A 24,538-nucleotide genomic window follows, 5' to 3' on the forward strand; every position below is an offset into this window, starting at 1 on the left:
ATGAAATTCTTTAATGCATTTGAGATATGTATACAAGTTTCACAGACTCATGTCTATGGGATTACCACTGAGTTTAGATTATCTCCTCCAAGAGTGTTTTTGAAGAATTTGTATATTTAAAAATTAGAGATTTTGGCTTAATCTTTTCAACTCTATTACCTCAACATCAAAAGGGTCAGGTCTCTATGAGGAACCCTGAATCTTCCAGGAATCTTCATTCCATTTACCAGTTCACTAACAGTATAGGAAAACTCAGTCCATTGGGCCTTAATTATTGTAAGCAAAACACTCCCTCATTTTGATCAGATTAAAACTCTAACCAGTTCTGCTCTTCCGACCTGAACATACTTATTTAAGGAGGGTAGAGCTACTCTCATTCTTCCTGTAGTTTAGGGCTTGTCTACCTAGGCATTATTGAGATTTGGGGCTGGTGGCTCAGCGCCTGTAGCTCAGCAACTAGGGTGCCAGCCACATATATCAGAGCTGGCGGGTTCGAATCCAGCCTAGGCCTGCCAAACAACAATGACAACGGCAACCAAAAAAAATAGACAGGCGGTGTGGCAGGTGCCTGTAGTCCCAGCTGAAACTGAGGCAAGAGAATCACTTAAGCCCAAGAGTTTGAGGTTGCTGTGAGCTGTGATGCCACCACACTCTACCCAGGGCGACAGCTTGAGACTCTGTCTCAAAAAAAAAAAAAGAAAAGAAAAGAAAAAAAGATTTGGAGCTGGAAAATTCTTTGTTGTGGGGGCTATCCTGTACAATGTGTGATGTTTAGCAGCCTCCTTGGCCTCTTCCCATTAGGTACAGATGTGCAGGGCCCAGACATGCATTGTACATGGTGGCAAAAGCTTTTATAGAAAACCACCATCCTTCTGACTGGAAGATTCAGGAGACAAAATATGGGGCAACCACAGCTGCTGGAAAGAGCCGAGAGAGGAATCCTTGAAAAAAAAGCAAGGGAGGAGGAGGAGTTTCAAGTTCATCGTCCAAATCTCAAGCAGGCTTGTGAACTAAAAAGCAGTTTCTGCCAACACCAAGCAGCCTTTCACCCACAGACATTGCCTCTCATTTTCGTTTGGAATTCTTCCTATCGGTCAGCAAGCCACAGAATATACAGATGTTGCTTTGCCCTTGAAGCCAGACAGGCCAGAATACAGTGTGCGATAGCTGTCTCAGGTGTACTCGGATGGATACCAAATACTATGTTCCTTTCCAGGCCTGAGAATCTCCGGACACTGTCCAACACAATGTGATCACCAGATATGTCACATGCATCACTGAGCTGCAAAATCCTTTTCTTCCTTATGGCTCTTAGCAGCTTGTGCTTGTAACGCTCCACTTCTCTGGCGGTGCTTACAAGCACAGCAATGTCTTTCTCAGAATAGCCTTTTTCAAGGAGGGCCTTGCAGGTGTCTGCCACGTAGGTCACTATTTCCTCACGAGTTAAGTCATACTCAATTTTTAAGTATCCCTGAATACCCTGAGCCCATTCAGCTTCAGGAAGCATGTTCAGGCCCTCAGAAGGGATGTTATCTGGAGGGCTATTTCTAATTGCTTGCATTTCTTCTTGTAGGAAGTTGGCTATTGGGTCTGCATTACGGACCACTCTGGTGAGCTGTTCTTTTGAATTCTGCTTTGAGAGAGGGGGGAGGCCACTAACATCCAAGTGGCTGGTCTGGAAGTAGTCCAGAAAGATCCAGAGAATTCCTGGACAAACATTTGTCCTCTGAGTGATGGCTTTTGCCTTCTCATACCAGTCCCCATCTTCTTTGCGGAAATGCTGAGCTTCATCAATGACAATGTGTTGAATATGTTTAAAGTCATTTTTCATGAAAGTTTTCCGGGTCACTGCCTTGCAGATTTTTTTTTCACTGTAAAAGTTAAAATGACACACTCAGATTTTCTTTAGCTAAAAAAAAGGGACTATTACTCTGTTATGCTCCCTGAACATGGTCTGTTGTCACAGATCGCCTTACCACTTAAGTCTTAAGGAACAAGGTGACTTAGCATTGCAGAAAGGTGACTTAGCATTAGAGAAAATTAAACCCAAATTAAGTGACCCTTAGAGACATAAGGTCCATGGCTTACCTGATAAAGTTCTTCAGAGGCTGGTTCTCGCAAACATAGAGAATTTTATCTGCCTCACAGTGAAACACATTCCTGATCTTCTCCATCATCTTCATGGCCATGATTGTCTTCCCTGAGCCAGGGAAGCCATAGACAAACAATTCTCTGTTCTTGCGCAGGTTTTTGGAAAATAGCTCATACTGTTGGGCTGTGAGCAGATTTAAAACCTCACAGCCAAGCTGGTCACTCAGGAGGGACCTGAAGCTGAGGAGGACGATCACCAGGGCCTGCAGCAAGGCTTCCTCTTGCTGGGTGTCCACAAGGGAATAGGACCTGGGGTAACCTATCGGACAGACTACACCCCCCAAGCTCTCTGTGTTGCTCTCAGCACTCAGGTGGAGGACCTTGGCCATGACACACAGCTTCCCAGTGTAGCCCCCCATGTTCACCAGCTTCTGCTTCAAAGTAAAGGCTGTGAAGGTGCAGTAGCCCTGCCCCCCTGCCTCCTGCTCCCCGAGAATGGTGTAGAGAATGGGGGGGCTGTTCTGTGCTATCAGCAGAGCATCACAGATGACTCCCTCCTTCTCTTGCAAGTTCAGGTTGACAGCCCAGCTTCTGGAGAAGATCAGAATTCCCTGGGAGAAAGGACGCATTTGCCTGTGTATTAACTCCTCCAGTCCTTCATGCTCTGAGACCAGCTCCTGCCAGACGTCTTTGGGAGTGTATCTCAAATGATCTGATGGCACTGGGTGTGAAAAAATAGAAAAGATTTAAGGATGTATTTGTATTACTTTGTATGAATCACGTTACATTTAAAGGAGAAAGTAAAACCCCCAAATAACTGGGCAATTTAAAAGAAGTTCCTTCTGGGGCACTTCTCTTTAGCCCACACCCTACAAGTCTGGTGAACTGAATCGTGTTGCCCTTCTATGTATCTCTTGGAGAGTAGAGGGTGTCAACTCCAACGGAATTAATTGAGCCTGAGAAAGCGAACACCATGTATGCATTTAATTATTCTTGCATCTCAGATACTTATTATGAAATATTAAGAAAACTTTCTGATAAGGAAATGACTACAGAGATCTTAGGTAACTAAGAAAAGTAGGTGGTTAAAAATGGGTCTAAACAGACCTGATATATTAATTATCAGGCCCTTGATAAATGGTTAGACATACATAGGACAGTTGTATGTTACATTCTGCTGTAGATTTCATGTTTAACATGTTTGATGTGTGAAGCCAGCCGTTTCTTCTCTCTCCTAGAAATCTAGGTTTCCTTTCCTTTTCTTTCTTTTTTTTTTTTTTGCGTGTGTGTACACATTTGGTCTTCTTGTAACAAAGCTACTGTACACTTCTAACGTTTAAAACTGAGCATCATCTTTCCTTTCCAGTGAAACAAAAAGAAAATTTAAAAATAAACAGGACAAAATTACAATAGAGAATGTCAATTCCCAATAAGATCCTACAGGTTCTGATTCTCCCATTTGAGTGGCAGGGATCAAGTCATCTTTAGGGGAGAATCTATTTTAAAAGTGTCATCTTAAACTGCAAGGATGTCCATTAAACATCACAATTAAACATGCCAAAGGAGAAGCCATGTTGTCAACATGCCACTTAACCCACCCAAACATCTCAAACCCACCCTCTGCTGACCTTCTATACCCCATTTTTTAAAGTTTTTTTTTCTTTTTTTAAGCAAGAGCAAGTAGACAGATACATGTTGGTAAATGCTAACTGTCCATATTCACATAGAGGCACAATGTACTCTCTGAGCCCAATATACAGAGAAAGGAGGAAAACAGCTAGAATTCTATGCACTGCTACACAGGGGCCTGGCCCTCCAGCTTCCAGCAGAGCGAAGGGAGCAGGTTCTTCTTTTTTCCCACAGAGCTCGGTGGTGTTGCTTCCATACAGTTTTTGTTGAGACAGGAAGGGATAAAAGTGAATTTGGAACAGAAATGAGTAGAGATTCTTTTCCCGTTGTATTCTGCTCAAGGTATTTCCCCCAAAATAAGTTGAGAATCATGGCGTAGAGAAAAGAAACCTCACGAACAGGGCGACTAAGCAGAGAGGGAAAAAAAAAAAGACTGCAACTTGCTCCCAGGGACTGGAGAAAATTTTTTAAAAGGTTGGAATCCATCCGTGTTCCGTTAGTCATCTTCTCCTTCATCCTCCTCCTTCCTCCCCCTCATCATCATCTCATCTCCTTCACCTTCATCCTCACCCCCTTCTTCATCAATATCTCCCAAACCTTCATCATCATCATTGTCCTTTTTTTCTCCTACTCCTCCTCCTTCTTCATCATCCATATCAGGAACCAAGTAGTACTGTAATGGGTTTGGCCAAACACATCTTTGACGACCTCCGCTAATCCACCTGCACCTGCATCAGAATGGTCAGTAACCAGGTACAGAAAGTCTCTGGTTCCTCCTGCTGCCTCTTCCCGCTGGCTTTATTCTGTGTCTGACTGGAACGTTTCGTCAGATCCTATCCAGATTTCCATTTGATTTCAGTGGACTTTGAAGATGGATCACCACTCTCATTCAGATGAAATTCTTTGGAGAGAACTTTATTTTCAAAGTAAGGGTTTTCATCAAAATAAAAATCTATTCTGTAAAATGACTTAATGTCTTCAAATTCTGTCACTTCCACTCTGGTCAAATAATGCAGTGCCCCAAGCAGGGTGGACACTTGTGGATGGTTGATAAATGTTACTACCCCCAAATTTTGGATTTTAGCGATCAATTCTGACCTCTTCTGAAAAAATGGTTGGCGGAGTTTCTTATATTTCTGTTCTACTTTCAAAATCTCCTCATGGCTTATTCATTAAGTCTGTCTATTTCATTCTGTACTTCATCAATATGTTCAATTGCTTCCTGCTGTTCTTTTTCTTTCTTTTTCGGCAATCCCTGAGAGCCTGAGGTGTCCTGCGGTCTGTGAGCAGTGGGCAGTCTTGGTTTCTTCTTCTGAGGTGGGAGCGGACACTGGCGTTTGGGGGCCATGCTGCCGGGAAACTCAGAGAACCTAACCACAGGTCTCCTACCTCGGCAGAAAGACTCTGAAAACTAGGTTTCCTTTTCTAAGTAGGACTCCAAGAAGAAACTTTGCTAAAATATATTTGGGCAGTGGCGAGTCCAGTTACCAAATACTGTCCATTGTCTTGAATCCTTATTTTGTACTGTGTCTGAGACGCTGGGACTCATCCTCTCCAGCCTCCTCAGAAGAAATTACTTGTGATTTCTCTGTGTTTTTAAATTCTACCAAGTGAACCCTTTAAAAGATAAAATAATTTTACAGGTATAATTCCTGAATCTCTGAAAAGCTGACCAGAAGTGGTCAATTATTCCACAGCGTCCCCTCCCTTGCCTACACTTGTATTAGTGTAGTGATTTGCAACCCAGCAGAGCATCAGAATAATTGGAGAAGCCTGCTCAAATGCACATGCCCAGGCCTCATCCCAGAAAATTACATGTCTATATGTTCTAGTTGAGGACCTGGACATCTGCATGTCTAACTGCCTCCCGTAATATTTCTGATATTCAGCCATGTTTGCAACCACCAAACTAGATGATCTCTAAGGAGACCTGAAACTCATCCCCAAGAGACTTATGGCATTATCACTTTATACACTTGGATTTGCAGAGCATAATCTTTCACAGATTTGTTTTTAAACAAATGTATTAAGTCATCTCCCTTTCTCCTAATGTAAAAACTGGCAGTGAGTACCTGGAAACAAGCGTTGTTGGAGATCTACTTTATGTTCCAGACCTTTCTTAGAATACACTGGTCTGCAAAGTGGAGGTCCGTGGGACAGACTCAGCTGAGATTCAAAAGCCTCGGCCAATTCTAAAATGAACTCTGAAAGAAAGAAAAATTGACCCCACATGATTTCACCCCTCACATATGGAATAGGCTGTTTAAGGCTGTACCTATATTTCCCTTAATGGGGTCCAATTCAGTCCACAAAGTCAGACACTTCACCCTTCCTTGACTATTTCAAGGTTCCCAAAGCCCCACCATTAAAAAGACCTTCTTTTGCATCTTGAATGGTGTTTCCCTATTCAGTATAATGCTTCATTCTCCATGTTTGAATAGATTGCTCCTCAAGTTGTAGCAAGACTTAAAACACTCTCTTTTTAAATTTGGATCATCATGTGTTTCATCTTCCTGCACAGGCACCTGCACTAACCCCAACCCATACAAACCTCACCCAACACTGGCTCTTGACCCCCAGAGTTGATCTCATGCTAAACTGAGGCACAAGGTCATTGTTATGATGAGGCCCTAGCAAATTCCAAGTAGAGGGTTTTAATAAAGGAATCCATTTCCAAATTTTCCCTTCACTACTCCTTTTGTGGGAAATCACCATTCACAAAAAATATATATCTGATTTTGGCTTGTTCTCACCCATAGCCTTACCCTATATGAAAAACCCAGAGGTTTAGAGAAAGTAAATTTCACCAGGTGTGAGGAGTTCAAAGTTACAGAGAATGAAGTAGGACATGGCGATACTGAAGAGGCAGAGAGGACAGGAAGGGAGAAGTTTGCTTCTTACCTGGGTCTGTATCTGTCAACATGCCAACCCATTTCTCCGCTGTCAGCCTGCAGATGTTCTTGTCATTCACCATCCATGATTTGGGATCTTCTGAGAACACCACACAACAGAATGGCTCCACTTTAATCACACAGAGATAACCATACAACTCTTCTCCCTTAAACACATCTATGATTCTGGTGCTGTACTCCATCCTTGGTTGGGAAGAGCAAAAGTGGACAAGAGGCAATTTGGAAATTTCTCCTGCTATTACACTTTCCAAAGACTTAAGGTCAATGTTTCCTTTTGCACATCCCAGGACTTTCCTACTCTTAGCATCCACTCCAATAAAGAGATAGCCTCCTCCAGTGTTTGCAAATGCAGAGACATATCGTGGAATTAAGTTTATTATATGTTCTTCAATGTCTGTTGTGTTGAATTGTTCAAACTCTATGGACTGAGACTGAGAAAAAGGCAGAATGTCACCATGTTTTAGACTCTTCATTTGGAAAACTTTGTAAGCTGGATTTGATTCAGAGGTGTTCTGGTGGTCAACTTTGGAAATACCACTAAGTGGAGATGTTTCTGTTTCACTAATCAGACTATGTTTTGCATCTTTTTTCTTCTTCTTCAGGAATTGTAATGCCTCTCTTGAATCCATGGGAAGCACATAGGAGCAAGATGTAGAGTATAGTGAAGAATTTAGGCTGCAAATGTGGGGTTTGACAGAACTGTCTTCAGCAAGAGCATCACTGCTCCAAGATTTGACAAAGATGTAGAAACTTCTACCATGTTGCTTGAACTCAAAAAAATCTGGAAAATACGAAGACTGAATGAGCTCTCTCAATGAACATACTAAATCTTTCCCCATCTTCATAGGATACTCTTCTTTATTCGCCATTTCCAACCGAATCACTCCTCCTCCTGAGTTTAATAGAGCACACGCAGCCTGTATAACTTTTGCCTTCTCTTGGTCTCCCTGAGTTTCCTGCAGCTCATTTCTGTTTTGGTCTCCAAGAGTCACTTCTCCTACATTGATGACCAAGTCTGGGCAAGATAATTCCACCACCAGAGAGTGGTAACTCATCTCCATAGTGATCCTACAAAAGAAACTATTGAAACATTTATTTTATTTTTATTAGGAAATTAAGTGTTACATGCATGCAATTCATTCATTAGAAAATATTTAGTCTTTGTCAAATATGTTCTGGGAGAAAAATTAGGGTGCAGAGACAAGATAGCTGACTGAAGCCAGCTTTCCACAGAGGCTCCCATCCAGAAGGAGAGTTAAAGGACAGAAATTTAGCAAGTAACCTGGCAGATTAGAGCTGCACCAAGAGAGAAGGTTGAAGAATGCACATCAACCCTGCTGAGGAGAGCTGCGACCCCAAGGATACAAACAAAAGGTACAAAATCCATCACCAAGCAAATGGGAGTCCCCGCCCCCATGAGAATGGCTTGGAGTACCCCATATACAAACGAGCAGAGTTCAAAAGTCCTCCCATTATATCCCACGGGAGAGACCCTCTAAAAACTATACCTACTTCCTCTGCTAGGGTGCCATGGTGCTCTCCTGCCAGGCATAAAACTGTATATATTCTCTACCTACAATACTGAGCTCCCAGCACTCCCCTCCACTCTCACTCTGAGGTCTGGAAGCCTATCCCCCAGGAGTCCAGATTCTTGGGTTTTATCTCAAGAGGTGTGGACAGGGCATGGACTGCTGCTGGCCAGTGCTGATTCTGTAGCATGAGAGTGAGGAGAGGATGGTCGGCTGAGAGGGAACCACACCAGAGCAGTGGTGCCCCGAGGCGCAGCACAGCAGCTGTTTTTGGCAATAATAGAGCTCACCCCTGGATATTCTGGAGTCACACCCCCTGTCTCTCTGGGCAACCAGAGGAGGCCAGGTATCTTCTCCAGTGGCAGCCACTGGTAGAAAATATCTGGGATGGAAATGCAGGCCCCATGACTAAAGGGTTTGCTTGAGGCGGTACTGGCCTGGGTGGAGCGCAGGGACTAGAAAACACACACGCAGAGCCAGCAGATTCCCAGGGCGGGGCTGACCCAGAGGACTGCTTTACAGAGCTTAACAGGCACCCGGCCCTCAGGGGATCATCATCCTAGACAAAGGAGGGCAGGAGGCTAGAACTGACAGCTAACCGTGCTGCGAATACAAACTACCAGGCAGCAGCAAAGACAGGGCGTGAGGCGCAGGTTCTGTGAACTCAAAACAGCTTCTCATTTGCAGGAGAATTTAGCCGCAAATTCCACAAAGTTGTTCTGTTCTGTCAGTAACATCAATCAGGGACAGGGCTGGAACTGGGTGAAAAGCCCCAGCCTTCATCAAGCGCCCAAGGTTGTCAGGCCTCACCTCCCTATGCCTGATAGTGGCAGAGAGCAGTGGCCTGGCTGAGGAGACATAGAACTCCCTGTGATTCAGGCAGGTGCAAACTCCTGGAGTATCTGCTCATTGGAGGCAACTGGGTCACAGCCCTGTGGGGTTACCATTGACTGGGTATGACAGAGGTGCAAGGTGGGTAAGGAGGCATCAACCTTCCAAGACTTATCTATTTGCTGGGTAGGTCCTCCTGACCTCACGGAGCACCAGAGCAAGTCATATTTGAGTTGAGTTGTCAGGAGACCCCTGCAATCTAGTTGCCAGAGACCTTTTAAACTCTCCCACCTGAGACAGGTGCTGACTGAGACAATTGATTTGGACCTCTTGAACTGGGCCAATCGCCTGAGGACTATAATGGGGGTGTGGTTGTAGGAAGGTTTGATTTTCCTTTTCCAATTGTTGCCTGTGGGGGGCAGGGTGACAAATTGCTAGTATTTGCCCCAGACTTCAACCCAGAGTAACTGTTTCACTAGGGTTGGACAGAGACCCGCTGTAAACAAGACAGAGGCACTTAGCCCCACCACACCAAGCAGGTCCCCAGTTTCTCAGGCGATAGCACTGTATGGATGCCTGGCAAAGCTCCAGGGGAAAAGGTACAGACACTAGTCCCAGCTTTTGGGTAAAGAGCTGGTTAATCACTATTCCTGGAGCCCCGAACCCAACTCTTCTTTATCCACTCATCTAGTCAAATGGTGTAAAATAATCATGGGGTGAAATCAGTGGAAAAACTCTTGTAACATGAATAACCAGAGTAGATCAACCCACCCCCAAGGAAATATATGTAGATGTAACTGAAGATATGCAGATGTAACTGAAGATCCCATTCATAAACAGATGGCAGAGTTGTCAGAAATCGAGTTCATAGTTTGGATTGCAAACAATATTAATAGAATGGAGGGAAAGAGGGAATTGAAAATTCGAGGAGAAATTCAAAAGTTGTCTCAAGAATTCAACGAATTCAAAGACAAGATCACCCAAGATTTTGACACATTGAAGCGAGAATTTGCAGCCCTCAAAGATCTGAAAAATACAATAGAATCCCTCAGTAACAGAGTGGTGCAAGCAGAAGAAAGGATTTCTGACATTGAAAACAAAGCTTTTGAATGCTCCCAAACTCTCAAAGAGGAAGAGAAATGGAGAGCAAAAACAGATCATTCTCTCAGACAGCTCTGGGATAATTCAAAGAAGGCTAATATCCACCTCATTGGAAACCCTAAAAGTGATAAAGTGGCTTCGCAAGGCACAGAGGCTCTTCTCCATGAAATTATGAAAGATAATTTTCCAAACATGCCAAGAGATTCTGAAATTCAGATAGCAGACAGTTTCAGAACCGCAGCACAATTCAACCCAAATAAGACATCCCCCAGGCACATCATAATTAACTTCACTAAAGTTAATATGAAGGAAAAAATTCTGAAAGCAGCCAGACATAAGAAAACCATAACCTACAAAGGGAATAATATTAGAATGACTGCAGATCTCTCTGCTGAAATCTTTCAAGCTAGAAGAGGGTGGTCATCGACTTTTAAACTCCTAAAACAAAATAACTTTCAACTCCAGATCCTGTATCCAGCTAACTGAGTTTCATTTATGACAGAGAAATTAAATACTTTAATGAAATTCACATGTTGAAGAAATTTGCCATAACCAAACCAGATCTTCAGGATATTCTCAGACCTATCCTCCACAATGACCAGCACAATCCTCTACCACAAAAATAACCTCACTCAGAAACTTTTGACCAAACTCCAACTTCCACAGTGGCAAAAGGATTAAAAATGTCCAGTAGACTTTCAAAAAACTCGATACCCAAAATTTTACCAAGCTTATCAATATTCTCCATTAATGTGAATGGCCTAAACTGTCCTCTAAAGAGGCAGGCACAATTTGGCTGACTGGATACCAAAACTCAGGCCAGATATCTGATGCATACAAGAATCTCATCTTACCTTAAAAGATAAATATTGACTCAGGGTGAATGATGGTCAACTATATTCCAGGCAAATGGAAATCAGAAAAAAGCAGGTGTTGCAATTCTATTTGCAGATACAACAGGCTTTAAACCAACAAAAGGAAGGAAGGATAAGAATGGTCACTTCATATTTGTTAAGGATAATACTCACAATATGATGAGATTTCAATTCTTAATATTTATACACCCAACCAAAATGCACCTCAATTTATAAGAGAAACTCTAATAGACACGAGCAACTTGATTTCCTCCAGCTCCATAGCAGTTGGAGATTTTAACACTCCTTTGGCAGTGTTGGATAGATCCTCCAGTAAGAAGCCAAGCAAAAGAAATTTTAGATTTAAACCTAACCATCCAACATTTGGATTTAACAGACATCTACAGAACATTTCATCCTAACAAAAATGAATACACATACTTCTCATCAGCCCATGGAACATACTCCAAAATCGATGACATCTTAGGTCACAAGTCTAACCTCAGTAAATTTAAAGGAATAGAAATTATTCCTTGCATCTTCTCGGACCACCATGGAATAAAAGTTGAACTCAGTAACAACAGGAATCTGCATACTCATACAAAAACATGGAAGTTAAATAACTTTATGCTGAATGATAGCTGGGTCAGAGATGAGATTAAGAAAGAAATTGACAAATTGTTGGAACAAAATGACAATGAAGACATGAATTATCAGAACCTGCAAAGGCAGTTCTAAGAGGGAAATTTATAGCACTGCAAGCCTTCCTCAAAAGAATGGAAAGAAAGGAAGTTAACAACCTAATGGGATATCTCAAGCAACTGGAAAAGGAAGAATATTTCAACCCCAAACCCAGTAGAAGAAAAGAAATAAGCAAAATTGGAGCAGAATTAAATGAAATCGAAAACAAAAGCAGTATACAACAGATCAATAAATCAAAAAGTTGGTTTTTTTGAAAAGGTCAATAAAATAGGTAAACCTTTGGCTAACCTAACCAGGAAAAAATGAGTAAAATCTTTAATTTCATCAATCAGAAATGACAAAGACAAAATAACAACATAGTCCTCAGAAATTCAAAACATCCTTAATGAATATTATAAGAAACTTTATTCTCTTTATTCTCTTAACATTGTAATGGAAGTTTTAGCTATCACAATTAGGGAAGAAAAGGTGATCAAGGGTATCCATATAGGGTCAGAAGAGATCAAACTTTCACCCTTTGCAGATGATATGATTGTATATCTGGAAAACACCAGGGATTCTACTATAAAACTCTTAGAAGTGATTAAGGAATACAGCAGTGTCTCAAGTTACAAAATCAACATCCATAAATCAGTAGCATTTATATATACCAACAATAGTCAAGCTGAAAAAACAGTAAAGGACTCTATTCCATTCACAGTAGTGCCAAAGAAGATGAAATATTTGGGAGTTTATCTAACAAAGGATGTGAAAGATCTCTATAAAGAGAACTATGAAACTCTAAGAAAAGAAATAGCTGAAAATGTTAACAAATGGAAACACATACCATGCTCATGGCTGGGAAGAATCAACATTGTTAAAATGTCCATACTACCCAAAGCAATATACAATTTTAATGCAATCCCTATTAGAGCTCCACTGTCATACGTTATAGATCTTGAAAAAATAATACTTTGTCTTATATGGAATCAGAAAAAAACTCAAATAACCAAGACATTACTCAGAAATAAAAACAAAGCAGGAGGAATCATGCTACCAGACATCAGACTATACTATAAATTGATAGTGATCAAAACAGCATGGTACTGGCACAAAAACAGAGAGGTAGATGTATGGAACAGAATAGAGAACCAAGAGATGAACCCAGCTACCTACCATTATTTGATCTTTGACAAGCCAATTAAAAACATTCAGTGGGGAAAAGATTCCCTATTTAACAAATGCTGCTGGGTGAACTGGCTGGCGACCTGTAGAATACTGAAACTGGACCCACACCTTTTACCATTAACTAAGATAGACTCTCACTGGATTAAAGATTTAAATTTAAGACATGAAACTATAAAAATACTAGAAGAAAGTGCAGGGAAAACTCTTGAAGAAATCGGTCTGGGTGAATATTTTATGACGAGGACCCCCCAGGCAATTGAAGCAGCATCAAAACTACATTACTGGGACCTGATCAAACTAAAAAGCTTCTGAACAGGCAACAACACAGTAAGTAAAGCAAGCAGACAGCCCTCAGAATGGGAGAAGATATTTGCAGTTTATGTTTCCGACAAAGGTTTAATAACTAGAATCCACAGAGAACTCAAACATATTAGCAAGAAAAGAACAAGTGATCCCATCTCAGGCTCAGCAAGGGACACAAAGAGAAACTTCTCTGAAGAAGACAGGCGTGCAGCCTACAGACATATGAAAAAATGCTCATCATCTTTAATCATCAGAGAAATGCAAATCAAAACCACTTTGAGATATCATCTAACTCCAGTAAAATTAGCCCATATCACAAAATCCCAAGACCAGACATGTTGGTGTGGATGTGGAGAAAAGGGAACACTTCTACACTGCTGGTGGGAATGCAAATTAATACATTCCTTTTGGAAAGATGTTTGGAGAACACATGGAGATCTAAAAATAGACCTGCCATTCAATCCTATAATTGCTCTACTAGGTATATACCCAGAAGACCAAAAATCACATTGTAACAAAGATATTTGTACCAGAATGTTTATTGCAGTCCAATTCATAATTGCTAAGTCATGGAAAAAGCCCAAGTGCCCATCGATCCATGAATGGATTAATAAATTGTGGTATATGTACACCATGGAATATTATGCAGCCTTAAAGAAAGATGGAGACTTTACCTCTTTCATGTTTACATGGATGGAGCTGAACATATTCTTCTTAGTAAAATATCTCAAAAATGGAAGAAAAAGTATCCAATGTACTCAGCCCTATTAGGAAACTAATTTATGGCTTTCATATGAAAGCTATAACCTAAGAATATGGGGAAGGGGGAGAGGGAGGGAGGAAGAATGGACGGAGGGAGGGTGATTGGTGGGCTCAATAAAAAAAAAAAAAACAAATATGTTCTGGGAGAAGGCAATAGTAAGCAAAACAGGCACAGTCCCTTCTCAGCTGTCTGGCAGGAAAGGGGACTAATGATATTAGCATTTACCATCATGGGCGATATGGGCTATAAGAGGGGAAAAACATTTAAGGAGTATCTGAACTAATCTGGAAATGATAGTTCAATAAGATTTCAAGAAGGAAGTAAGCCAAGACCTATGGGATGCCATGGAATTGGCCAGATGAAGTCATCAGCAATGAAGCATGGGAGCAGTGGGGTCACCTGACAGGGGTGTGCACCATGGTATGAAAATATCTCATCTTAGGACAAATTTCCAATTAATATCAATATAGGCAATGAATAAAAGCAGAAATTATCAAAAGGGGGACTGCAGAGAGGACAAACTGTGAGAATCCTAACAAGTAGGAAAAGAACCAGGAGAATATGGTAATAAGAAGCCTAAACAAGGTTTTAAGGTATTTAGTACTACCGACAGGTGCAGCTAAGTGACGACTGGAAAGTGTTATTAGGTTAATTGGTGAGCTTGAAAAATGCTTTTCTGACAAATGGGGAGTAAGCATCAGGAGGCAATATACGAGGGGCTAAAGTCTTATACACTAGAATTAATAAAGAGGGCTTGAATTCTAGTTGTCATTTAAAAGTTTTATGCTATTAGCCTAGATTTTTCATCTTACTAATGCTGTTTTCTTGTCTATAAAATGTGATGTGTCTTCCTTAATATGACTGCTATTAGCTCGGCATCTGTAGCTCAAGTGGCTAAGGTGCCAGCCACATACTCCACAGCTGGTGGGTTCAAATCCAGCCAAGGCCTGCCAAATAATAACAACTACAATCAAAAAGTAGCCGGGTGTTGTGGTGGGTGCCTGTAGTCCCAGCTACTTGGGAGGCTGAGGCAAGAGTATCGCTTAAGCCCAGGAGTTGGAGGTTGCTGTGAGCTGTGATGCCATGTACTCTACCCAGGGCGACAGCTTAAGGCTCTGTCTCAAAAAAAAAAAAAAAGAAAAATGACTGTTATTATGAGCACTCATCAAGATAGTTCACACCAAGCTTTTATCACTATCCTTTGGCTCACAAGTTTTCAGTCAAAGAACCTATAATTGTCCTCATTTTGTGGTGGGTTGGAGAATGAATGGGAGGCAAGTAAATCTCAGTACCAAGTCTTGTTCATATATCAAGCTGTGAAAGAAGAGAGGTTAAATGATACATAGTTGGAGAAAGAGAAGAAGTTGACGAATTTTTTTAAGTTGGGAAAGGGTTGAAAAAATTTAACACCAAATGGAAGGATTCATGAAGTGAAAAATTTAAGATGTAGAAGTAAGGTGGATGATTGATATAATGAAGTACCTGAAAAGAGAAGTAGGGAAGAAACATGATCCAGAATGGGAAAGAAGATCAGGAAGAGGGGAAAATGAAATAAATGGTATGGGTGAATTTGGGGGAAAGGAAATTGAGAGAGGGCCCTTCTAATACCTTCTCTTTCTCCTTTGAGGAAAGAAATAAGTCATCCCTAGACAGAGCTAGTTGGTGTGAAGTCAGAAGGCCAAAAACATTTTAATAGACCAGGCACAGTGGCTCATGCCTGTAATCTTAGCATTCTGGGAGGCCAAGAAAAGTGGATAGCTTGAGCTCATGAGTTCAAGGCCAGCCTGAGGTAAAAGTGAGATCCTGTCTCCACTAAAAATAGAAAAAATTGAGGCAAGAGGATTGAGACCAAGAGTTGGAGGTTGCTGTGAGCTATGACACCATGACACTGTACCCAGTGGAGACTGTCTCAAAAAAACAAACAAAATAAATTTAATAGAGTGGAGAAAGTTTGAAACACATATTATAAAGAAAAAGATAGAATTTTGATATGAGAAACAAAGGACTTACATACAATGAAGGGTTAATACTGCAGATTAAAAATAAAACCATACCAATCCAAACCATAACCATCAAACAAGTAAACCATAAATTTACAAAGCATCATGATGAGCAAAAAATCAAAATTTTGAGTGATGTCACCAAGATGGCAGAATAGAAGGTGACCTGCTCATATACCCCCATGACAGCAAGGATTCTGTATCCATCAACAGTCAAAAATCTCTCTGCAGAAGAATCAGGATTCAGGTAAGAGTTGTGAAACCCCAGTGGAGGTGAGGATGTAGGGAGGTCATTTTGAGACTACAGACCAACCCCCAGTTGACTGGTCTGCCCTTGCAAAGCTTACTTCTGGGTTCTCTCTCCAGGGGCATTGCTATCGCACAATTTGGTCTTGAGCCTGTAACCAAAACCATCTTCTAAGGGGTCTGGTTGGAATCACACACACTAGTGCCTTGCCAGACAAGCTCGTGCCCACTGATAGTGGCCATGGCAGTGAATGTAAAAGTTGTCCTGTGGGAGTGCTCCAGCCTTCCTCCAGTTGAGGTCCCACTTCAGAGCTATTCCCACAAGAATCCAGAGGGAGATTCACCCCATCTTTCAGCCCACAAGTCTGAGCTTCTTTGATGGGCTCACCGATGCACATCCCACCACAGATTCTGAGGAGATCCAGTCTCAGCTCTAGTCCTTTATGTTCCCCAGAGGGATTACTCCACATGTGCAGGGACCTGCAAAGTGATGCCTGCCTGTCTGAGTGAACAGATAGGTCCACTAGCCTCCTTTCCAGAGCACATCCTGAAGGAGTCTAACTGTGGATTGAACTACGGCACAAATTAGAAGTTAACTCTAGCCCCTTTTGCTGCATTTGGGGACCTATCCTGCCTATGCAGAGATCTGCTGGGAGGCATGCCTATCTTGGCCATCAGGACAGTCTTCTAGATGCAAATTTTTGGCCAACATTCCCATACAGCCCCAGAATCCTCCTTGGATCTTTTCTGGTCCATCTGGACCAGAAAGCCACATCTACCTCAGTGTCTTCCTGAGGCTCATGCAACCCTGGGCTTAGACTGTCCTCTAGCGCTGAGATGGCTGAAGTAGCTCTAGGTTCCAGGCACACAACAGTTGGCTTAGAATCCTTCTCTGAAGCAAAACAAACACCAAAAAAAGCAGACTGGAAGGAGTAAAATAAAACCTAATCCCTCAATGCACAGACTGGTACCAATAAATTTTCTCAGCACTTGCACAAGCATCAAGAACATTCAGAGAAGTAAGACCTCACCAAACAGACAAAATAAGACATCAGAGACCAACCCTAAAGTCATAAAGATGTGTGATTTCTAAGATAATTCAAAATAGCTGCTAAAGGAAGATAAACAAACTTCAATAAAATACCAAAAATCAACCCAGAAATTACTGAGAAATTTAACAGAGGTTGAAATAATTTTTAAAAATCAAACAGCAGTTCTAGAGGTGAAATGTATGATAAATAAAATGAAAAATGCAATACAGAACATTGACAGAAGATGTAATCAAACAGAAGAAGAATCAGTGAGGTTGAAGACAGACTATTCAAAAACACACAGGTTAGAAAACAGAAAAAAGAACATAAAGAAACGAAGAAGCTTATGGGAACCATGGCTCAAAGTTAAAAAGGAAAATATTTGGGTTATCAGAGTTAAAAAGAGAACTATGAAAAACAAAGGGGTAGAAAGCTTATTCATAGAAATAATCTAAGAAAACTTTCCAAACCTGGAGAAAGATATAAATTTACATGTACAGGAAGGTCAAAGGTCACCAATCAGATTCAACCCAAATAAGAATTCTCCAAGACATATTATAAGCAAACTCACAAAGGTAAGAGACAAAGAGAGGGTTCTGAAGGCAGTGATAAAAAAGAATCCAATAACATATTAGGGAAATCCAATATCCCTGGCAGTAGACTTCTCAGCAGAAGCTGAAGGAAGAAAAACTTGTCAGCCAAAAGCACTGTACCCATCAAAGTTATCCTTCAACAAATGGAGAGAAAAAGACTTTCCCTGAGAACTAAGGCTGAGGTAATTCATTCAGATTCAGATCAGATCTGTCCTACAAAAAATGCGGAAAAGAGATCTTCAAACCAAAAGAAAAGGACACTATTGTGTTTGTTATACTAATACTGTAATTCTGGTGTTTAAATTACATCTTTTGTAAGAAGACTAAAAAACAAAACTATTAAAAATGATAATAACTAAAAAAGTTAAGAGACAGGTAATATAAAAATGTAAATAATGACATCAAAAATTCAAAATGTGGAAAGAAAAATAAAAAATATAAAAAGAATGTGTGAGGAGAAGTGAGTTAATGTGTACAGAGTTTCATTTTTAATTTGTTTCCTTTTCTTTTTTGTGCTTAAAGTTAATTTGGCATTAATTGTAAACACTTGTTATACCTACAGGATTTTTTTGTACTTCTTATGGTAACTACAAACCAAAAGTATATACTAGATACAATAAAAATTAAAAAGTAAGGAATGACATTGACTGTAAACAAACCTAGTTCTCCAATTAAAAGACATGGAGTGGCTGAATGGATTAAAACACTAGACCTGACTATATGCTGCCTACAAGAAACTCATTTATAAAGACGCATTTAGACTGAAAGTGAAGTGACCAAAAAGATATTCCATCCAAAAGGAAACCAAAAAAGAACAGGAATAAACTCTAGTATTTGATAGTACAATAGGGAAATTATAGTCAACAATTTATTGTGTATTTCAAAATAGCTGGAAGAGATGAATTGCAATGGATATCCAAATTATCCATATTGGATCATTACACACTATATACATGTATCAAAATATCAACTTGGTGCCCATAGCACCGTGGTTATGGCGCCAGTCACATACACTGAGGCTGGTAGGTTCAAACTTGGCCTGGGCCAACTAAACAACTGCAACAAAAAAATAGCTGGGGGTTTTGGCAAGTGCCTGTCGTCCCAGCTACTCAGGAGGCTGAGGCAAGAGAATCGCTTAAGCCTAAGAGTTTGAGGTAGCTATGAGCTATGATGTCATGGCACTCTACTGAGGGTGATGCAGTGAAACTCTGTCTCAAAAAAAAAAAAAGTCATATGTATCCCCCAAATATGTACAACTATGATATATCAATAAAAATACAAAAAATGCAAATTTGCAGAAGTTATATACCATAGCATGTAGATAAAAATTTAAAGACAAAACTATAATAAATATTGTTTATGTATATATATGTGTAGTAAAAAGATAAAAACATAGTGAATAAGGATGCACTCTGGTTTCCTAACAGAGGTTACCAACAAGGGTGGAAACAAATGAGACAGGAGAATTAAAAAGAAGTCTTTCTATATGTAACACTATAGGTTTGGGGTGGAAAAAAAAAACCTGTGCCAAATATAGCAAAATCACAAGCTCGTTAAATGTCAGGGGTAGGTAAGACATACATTTTTCTTATTATATTCTTTTTACATTTTTGGAATGTTGAGTTATTACACAGTTTTTTTCTTTTCTTTTTTTTTTTTTTTTTGTAGAGACAGGGTCTCACTTTATGGCCCTCGGTAGAGTGCCGTGGCCTCACACAGCTCACAGCAACCTCCAACTCCTGGGCTTAAGCGATTCTCTTGCCTCAGCCTCCCGAGTAGCTGGGACTACAGGCGCCCGCCACAACGCCCGGCTATACACAGTTTTTTTTTTTGTTTTTTTTTTGTTGAGACAGTCTCACTTTGTCACCCCTGGTAGAGTGCCCTGGCCTCATAGCTCACAGCAACCTCAAACTCTTGGGCTCAAGTAATTCTCTCACCTCAGCCTCCCAAGTAGCTGGGACTATAGGCGCCTCCCACAATGCCCAGCTATTTTTAGAGATGGGGGTCACGCTTTAGCTCAGGATGGTCTTGAACTCACGAGCTCAGGCAATCTGCCCACCTCAGCCTCCCAAAGTGCTGAGATTACAGACGTGAGCCACAAGCCTGACTATTACATAATTTATAAAAATCCATTCTCTGCCAAATTGAAAAGATCATGAGAAAAGGGTGGAATTTTATCATGTAAGTCATTGAAATCTGGATAATGCATTCTAAGATAAAAGGACAGAGAGTGAGGGCAGCAGGGATCTAATGGAAGTAGACAAAGTAAAAAGGTCAATGGATCATAGCTCTGAATAAGGATATGACAAAAGGACAAAGTAAACTTAGATGGTCTATATTATGGACAGATAATCAAGATTAAGAGTTATCTGAAAAGATTAATACAATTGACAAATACATAATTATTTGTCATCATTATTTGAAAATTTATAAAAACCAGTAGAATTTAGAACAATCAATAAATTCAAAGCTAATTTGAACTCATTAGGGATATATACGAAGTGTAGAAGTAGACTATCATAGCCTAATTTTCCTTTCCAACGAAAATCCATTCTATCCTAAAAGCTTGAAATTGCAGTCCTCACTTGCCAGTAGATGCTAGTAACTCTGGACTCCTCAGGTGGATATTGACACAAGTGACAGGAGGAGCAAGAATACTGAGCAGTAGATATTTAGAAGAATTTTGTTAGATAAAAATGACAGCTGGCACATCTACAATCCCTTTGCATAATATAGACCCTTGCATAGAAATTTATATTGTCACAGTTTTGTTCTGCACTCCAAGATCATTGAAATATCCTTGTCAAATTATTTGTAAAATATTCCTGTTGATGTATGAGAATTTCAAAGTTAAATATTTTCTCTTTGCCCCCCATACTTTAATATTACAGGAGTATATGCCAATAATTTTTCATTGGTAACTGTATTTATTTATTTATTTACTTAGAGACAGTGTCTCACTTTGTTGCCCTTGATAGAATGCCATAGCATAGTAGCTCACAGCAGCGTCAAACTCTTGGGCTCAAGTGATCCCATTGCATCAGCCTCCCAAGTAGCTACAGGCATCCGCCACAATGCCCAGCTATATTTAGAGACAGGATCCCAATCTAGCTCAGGCTGATCTCTAACTATTGAGCTCAGTCAATCCACCCACCCCGGCCTCCCAAAGTGCTAGGATTACATGGTAACTGTATTTAAAATCGCAATCACACCCATCTGTTTAGATTCTATTGCAGGCAGAAAAGGCTCAGGGAACTTAGTTTCTATCTCCTTCCTTAGATTTAAAGGAAAATTATGATCAATGCCACTTTCAGATTCTTTGTAAGGTAGAGATATTTTCCATATAAATTCAAATCACAAATAAAATTGAACTAAGTCAATAAGAAACTGAGAATTAAAAAAAAATCAGGACACTCACCAAAGAACTTTTAAAACAAAAGCCGATGGGGCAGCACCTGTGGCTCAAAGCGGTAGGGCGCTGGCCCCATATGCCCAAGGTGGCGGGTTCAAACCCAGCCCCAGCCAAAAACTGAAAAATAAATAAATAAAAAAAAGGCTCTTAAAACAAAAGCCGCTATTTCTGTTGGATTTACAGGATAACTTTCTCAAACCTTTGAATGTCACCAGAGTTCCCACCCACACAGTGAATTACCACTACCTGCTGACTCCTTCCACCAAAATCAATCCTGAAGGACCTGTATACAAAAACATATATGGAGAGAGAGGCAATAGAGGTCAGGGATGAACATTCAGACTTCCTGGGTTCAAATCCTACTCTGCCATTTTTTAGCTGTGTGGTTTGGAGCATTTACTTGACTTATCTGTACTTCAGCAAAATAATGATAACAAGAAAACCTCCCTCACTGATGAGAATTAAGTGAGGTACTATTTATAAAACTTTTAAAATGCTGCATGACACAAAGTAAACCTATTGTACTAGAGTTTGATAGACTTGCCTAGGAAGAAATGCCCCAGAACCCAGGAAATGGGGTTTGAGGGGTGGGGAGTAGAGACAGTCCTATGAGGAGCCCCTGTGGGCAATGGAAGCTTGCTGGTAAGTAGCCAGCACAAATGCGTGAGTTAGGAAAGTGACCTTCTTGCCTCTTACTTCTCTGTGGAACTTGGTGGAAGCAGTTCAGGCCTCCCGTGCAGGTGTATTGTAGGTAAAATCAGGACAGCACAAAATGCCCCCCGCCTCCCAACCATGGGATAGAGCTCTGAGGAAAACTGGTGGGGAATCAGCTGCCCCAGGCAGAAACGAAACAGAAAGGGAAACAAGCTGTAACAGAAGTGATCTCTAGGTGTCGCCAGACTGAGGAGTCTGCCCGTCACCCAACAGAGAAGCAGATGAGAGATCAACAGTTTCACTTGTGATTTACAGGAAAACAAAGAGCTGTTCTGTTCTCCTGTTTTTCATTTTTTTCTAATTTCAGATTAAGATGAGGGCACTAGGGATTAGGTTACAATGTTTGCATTTGTTACATAAAGTCCCTGCTGTAGCTGTGTCCGCACCCAGGAGGTGTACCATATATCCTTACATTGTGCCTATTAGGTGGGAGCACACTGATCCCTCTTCTTCCTCCTCCTTCTCTCCTCTCCCTCCCCCCAACTTGAACTGAATTGAGTTTTTCTGTTGTGTGGGCGTGTATTAGTTCATCTACTGGCCTCATATTAGTATTGAGTACATTGGATACTTGCTTTTCCATTCCTGTGATACTTTACTAAGAAGAATGTGTTTCACCTCCATCCAGGTTAATACCAAAGATGTAACGTCTCCATCTTTTTATGGTTGGATAGTTTTCCATGATATACATATACCACAGTTTGTTAACTTATTTATGGGTGGACAGGTCTCCTGGGTTTTGTTGTTGTTACTGTTATACCCTCACAGTAAAAGTAAACATCAACAATGTTATTAATCATCATAGTACACTTGAAAGAGATTCCTCCTCAGAGGTTACAAAGTTACACAATATATCCCTATATTAAAGTGGCTAAATCTTCAAAGCATTTTTCCTCTAGACTAAATTTATAGTTAGTCAACACTTCACTGGAATTGCCCTGGTTATCATGGCCTCCAGTCTCCCAAATTACCTAAGACAGCAGGCCTTGGAAGTGAATCAACAATCTCCAGGTATGGGCACGCAGGCTCATTCCACCTCCCCAGAGCCTGTCCAGCAGCCCCTGTATGTAAAGGTTGCATAGGAAAACAGTGGCTGGCATCACTGGGAAACTAAAATCATAGAGCTCTTTGGCCTTCTCCAATAACACCCTGCATTTTATAGACCTTGTTGGAAGAAAGACTTTTTTTTTCATTTCTTCCCTCACTAAATTATAAGCTTCCCGGCAGGGTAATGGCAATCTTATTTCTGCGTTTAGCTCCTAGATCAAGAACAATAACTTACAGTGTTTGGTCAGTCACACAATCACCTGCAGAACCTGTTTCTTGACTTTACTATTGCAAACACTCTGGACCGCGGGCCTTCAGGGTCCTGGGATCTGTCCAGAGGGCAGACATGTGCGTTTCTCTCCTTCCTGCTGGCCTCCCAGGCTGGGCGCCCGGTTCCGCACCATCCCTATCCCCACCCCACTCCGGGCAGTAACCCAGCAGGCGGTAACCGGGCTCCTCCTGCTTCCCTGACAGAACAGGTGCACAGGCCCGCCCACAGTCCCTTCACCCACCCCCGCACCCTGACACCCAGTGCTCCACAGTCCGACCTTTAGGGAATTTCCTGAGCAACCTACCTGGGCCTCCCAGGAGGAAGAGACACGCTCAGATGTCGCCCTGGATCGCGATGACTCTGGTCTCCAGCCCTTGCCCGGGTTACCGCCTGGCGTTTGGTAGGTCGGACTGGCTTAGGGAGAAGCGGGAACTCTGTGGATGGGGAAAAAGAAGATGAGACCCTCTCTTACCCTTACACGCTCCAGCAGGTCCAGGTCCCCTTCGCTTGTCCCTGGAAGGTTCAGGGTCGTCCTTATATACCAATGGTTAGCGCCACCACCGCGGGTGGACTGACCAATAGGAGGGTCTACTAAGCCCGGTGCCGAGTTGAATGACTCATGAACTTTATGATTGCTTTATGCTGGTGGGGAGGGGGCCGACGGTTCCTTCTTTTCTGTTTTCCTCCTCCTCCCTCCTTCCCGCCCTTGTTCCATCTCCTCGCTCCTCCGTGTCATCTATCCATGTAAATTACAGTAAAAGCGGGAATAAACATCACTCAGACTGCGAGCGAGCTTCCCCAGGCCCACGCGGCCGTCCTCCTCCTGCGCTCCCGGCGCAGCGGGCCGGGTCCTTCCTCCGTCCCCTCCTCCCCCGGCGCCTGCTGTCCCACCTTCCCGGGACACTTCCTAGGGTCTGTCTGAGCTCTCACCCCGAAGTTACGCTTCCTGCCCGCTCCAGTTGCCCAGACCCTGGCGTTCTGTTCCCACCGCCCCAGAAAGTGGGTCTTGGAGACCGGGGCAAGAATTTCAGCCTCCACTTTTGTCCCAGACCCTGCCCCTGTCTGTCCAACCTTCTGTGGGTACGCGGATCCGGCTGCGATCGGTTTGTGGCTGGGTTTATCCAGCCGGGGCGCCAGGGTTGGGGCTGCGCAGCTCCCTCTCTAGAGTGGGATTTGGCGACAGAGAGCGGTCGGTCCTGGGGTCGACACCGTGAGACTGCTTGTGTTACTAGAAACCAACCTGCTTTCTCATTCCTGACCCGACCCAGACTTTAAGCACACCACCAAGTTTCTGTCCCACTACTTGGAGCTGACAACGCCCCATCCTTGTCTGAGCGCTAACAAT

At 41.7% G+C, this 24,538-nt stretch overlaps 1 protein-coding gene and 1 pseudogene across 11 annotated transcripts; both read right to left on the reverse strand.

The window, feature by feature from the left end:
* Nucleotides 1-24,072, reverse strand: LOC128570561 (schlafen family member 13-like). Of its 11 annotated transcripts, none has more exons than XM_053569858.1 (7): nt 23,770-24,072; nt 23,498-23,627; nt 8,452-8,543; nt 6,622-8,342; nt 5,793-5,924; nt 2,089-2,812; nt 1-1,871 (listed from the first exon to the last, which is right to left on the reverse strand). In XM_053569858.1, exons 4-7 carry the CDS (start codon nt 7,691-7,693, stop codon nt 1,088-1,090), a joined length of 2,712 nt encoding a protein of 903 aa, XP_053425833.1. In that variant the 5' UTR covers nt 7,694-8,342; nt 8,452-8,543; nt 23,498-23,627; nt 23,770-24,072; the 3' UTR covers nt 1-1,087. The 11 variants fall into 11 exon arrangements, with proteins under 11 accessions (XP_053425833.1, XP_053425835.1, XP_053425834.1 ...); XM_053569860.1 differs by lacking the exon at nt 23,770-24,072 and having other exon boundaries at nt 6,622-7,712; nt 8,210-8,342; nt 23,498-23,710; XM_053569859.1 differs by lacking the exon at nt 23,770-24,072 and having other exon boundaries at nt 6,622-7,712; nt 8,206-8,342; nt 23,498-23,710.
* LOC128570567 (protein SET-like) lies at nt 4,185-5,180 on the reverse strand (annotated as a pseudogene).
* Nucleotides 24,073-24,538: the final 466 nt, after the last annotated feature.

The sequence above is a fragment of the Nycticebus coucang genome, chromosome 18, assembly GCF_027406575.1.
Source record: "Nycticebus coucang isolate mNycCou1 chromosome 18, mNycCou1.pri, whole genome shotgun sequence".
Lineage (NCBI taxonomy): Eukaryota > Metazoa > Chordata > Mammalia > Primates > Lorisidae > Nycticebus > Nycticebus coucang.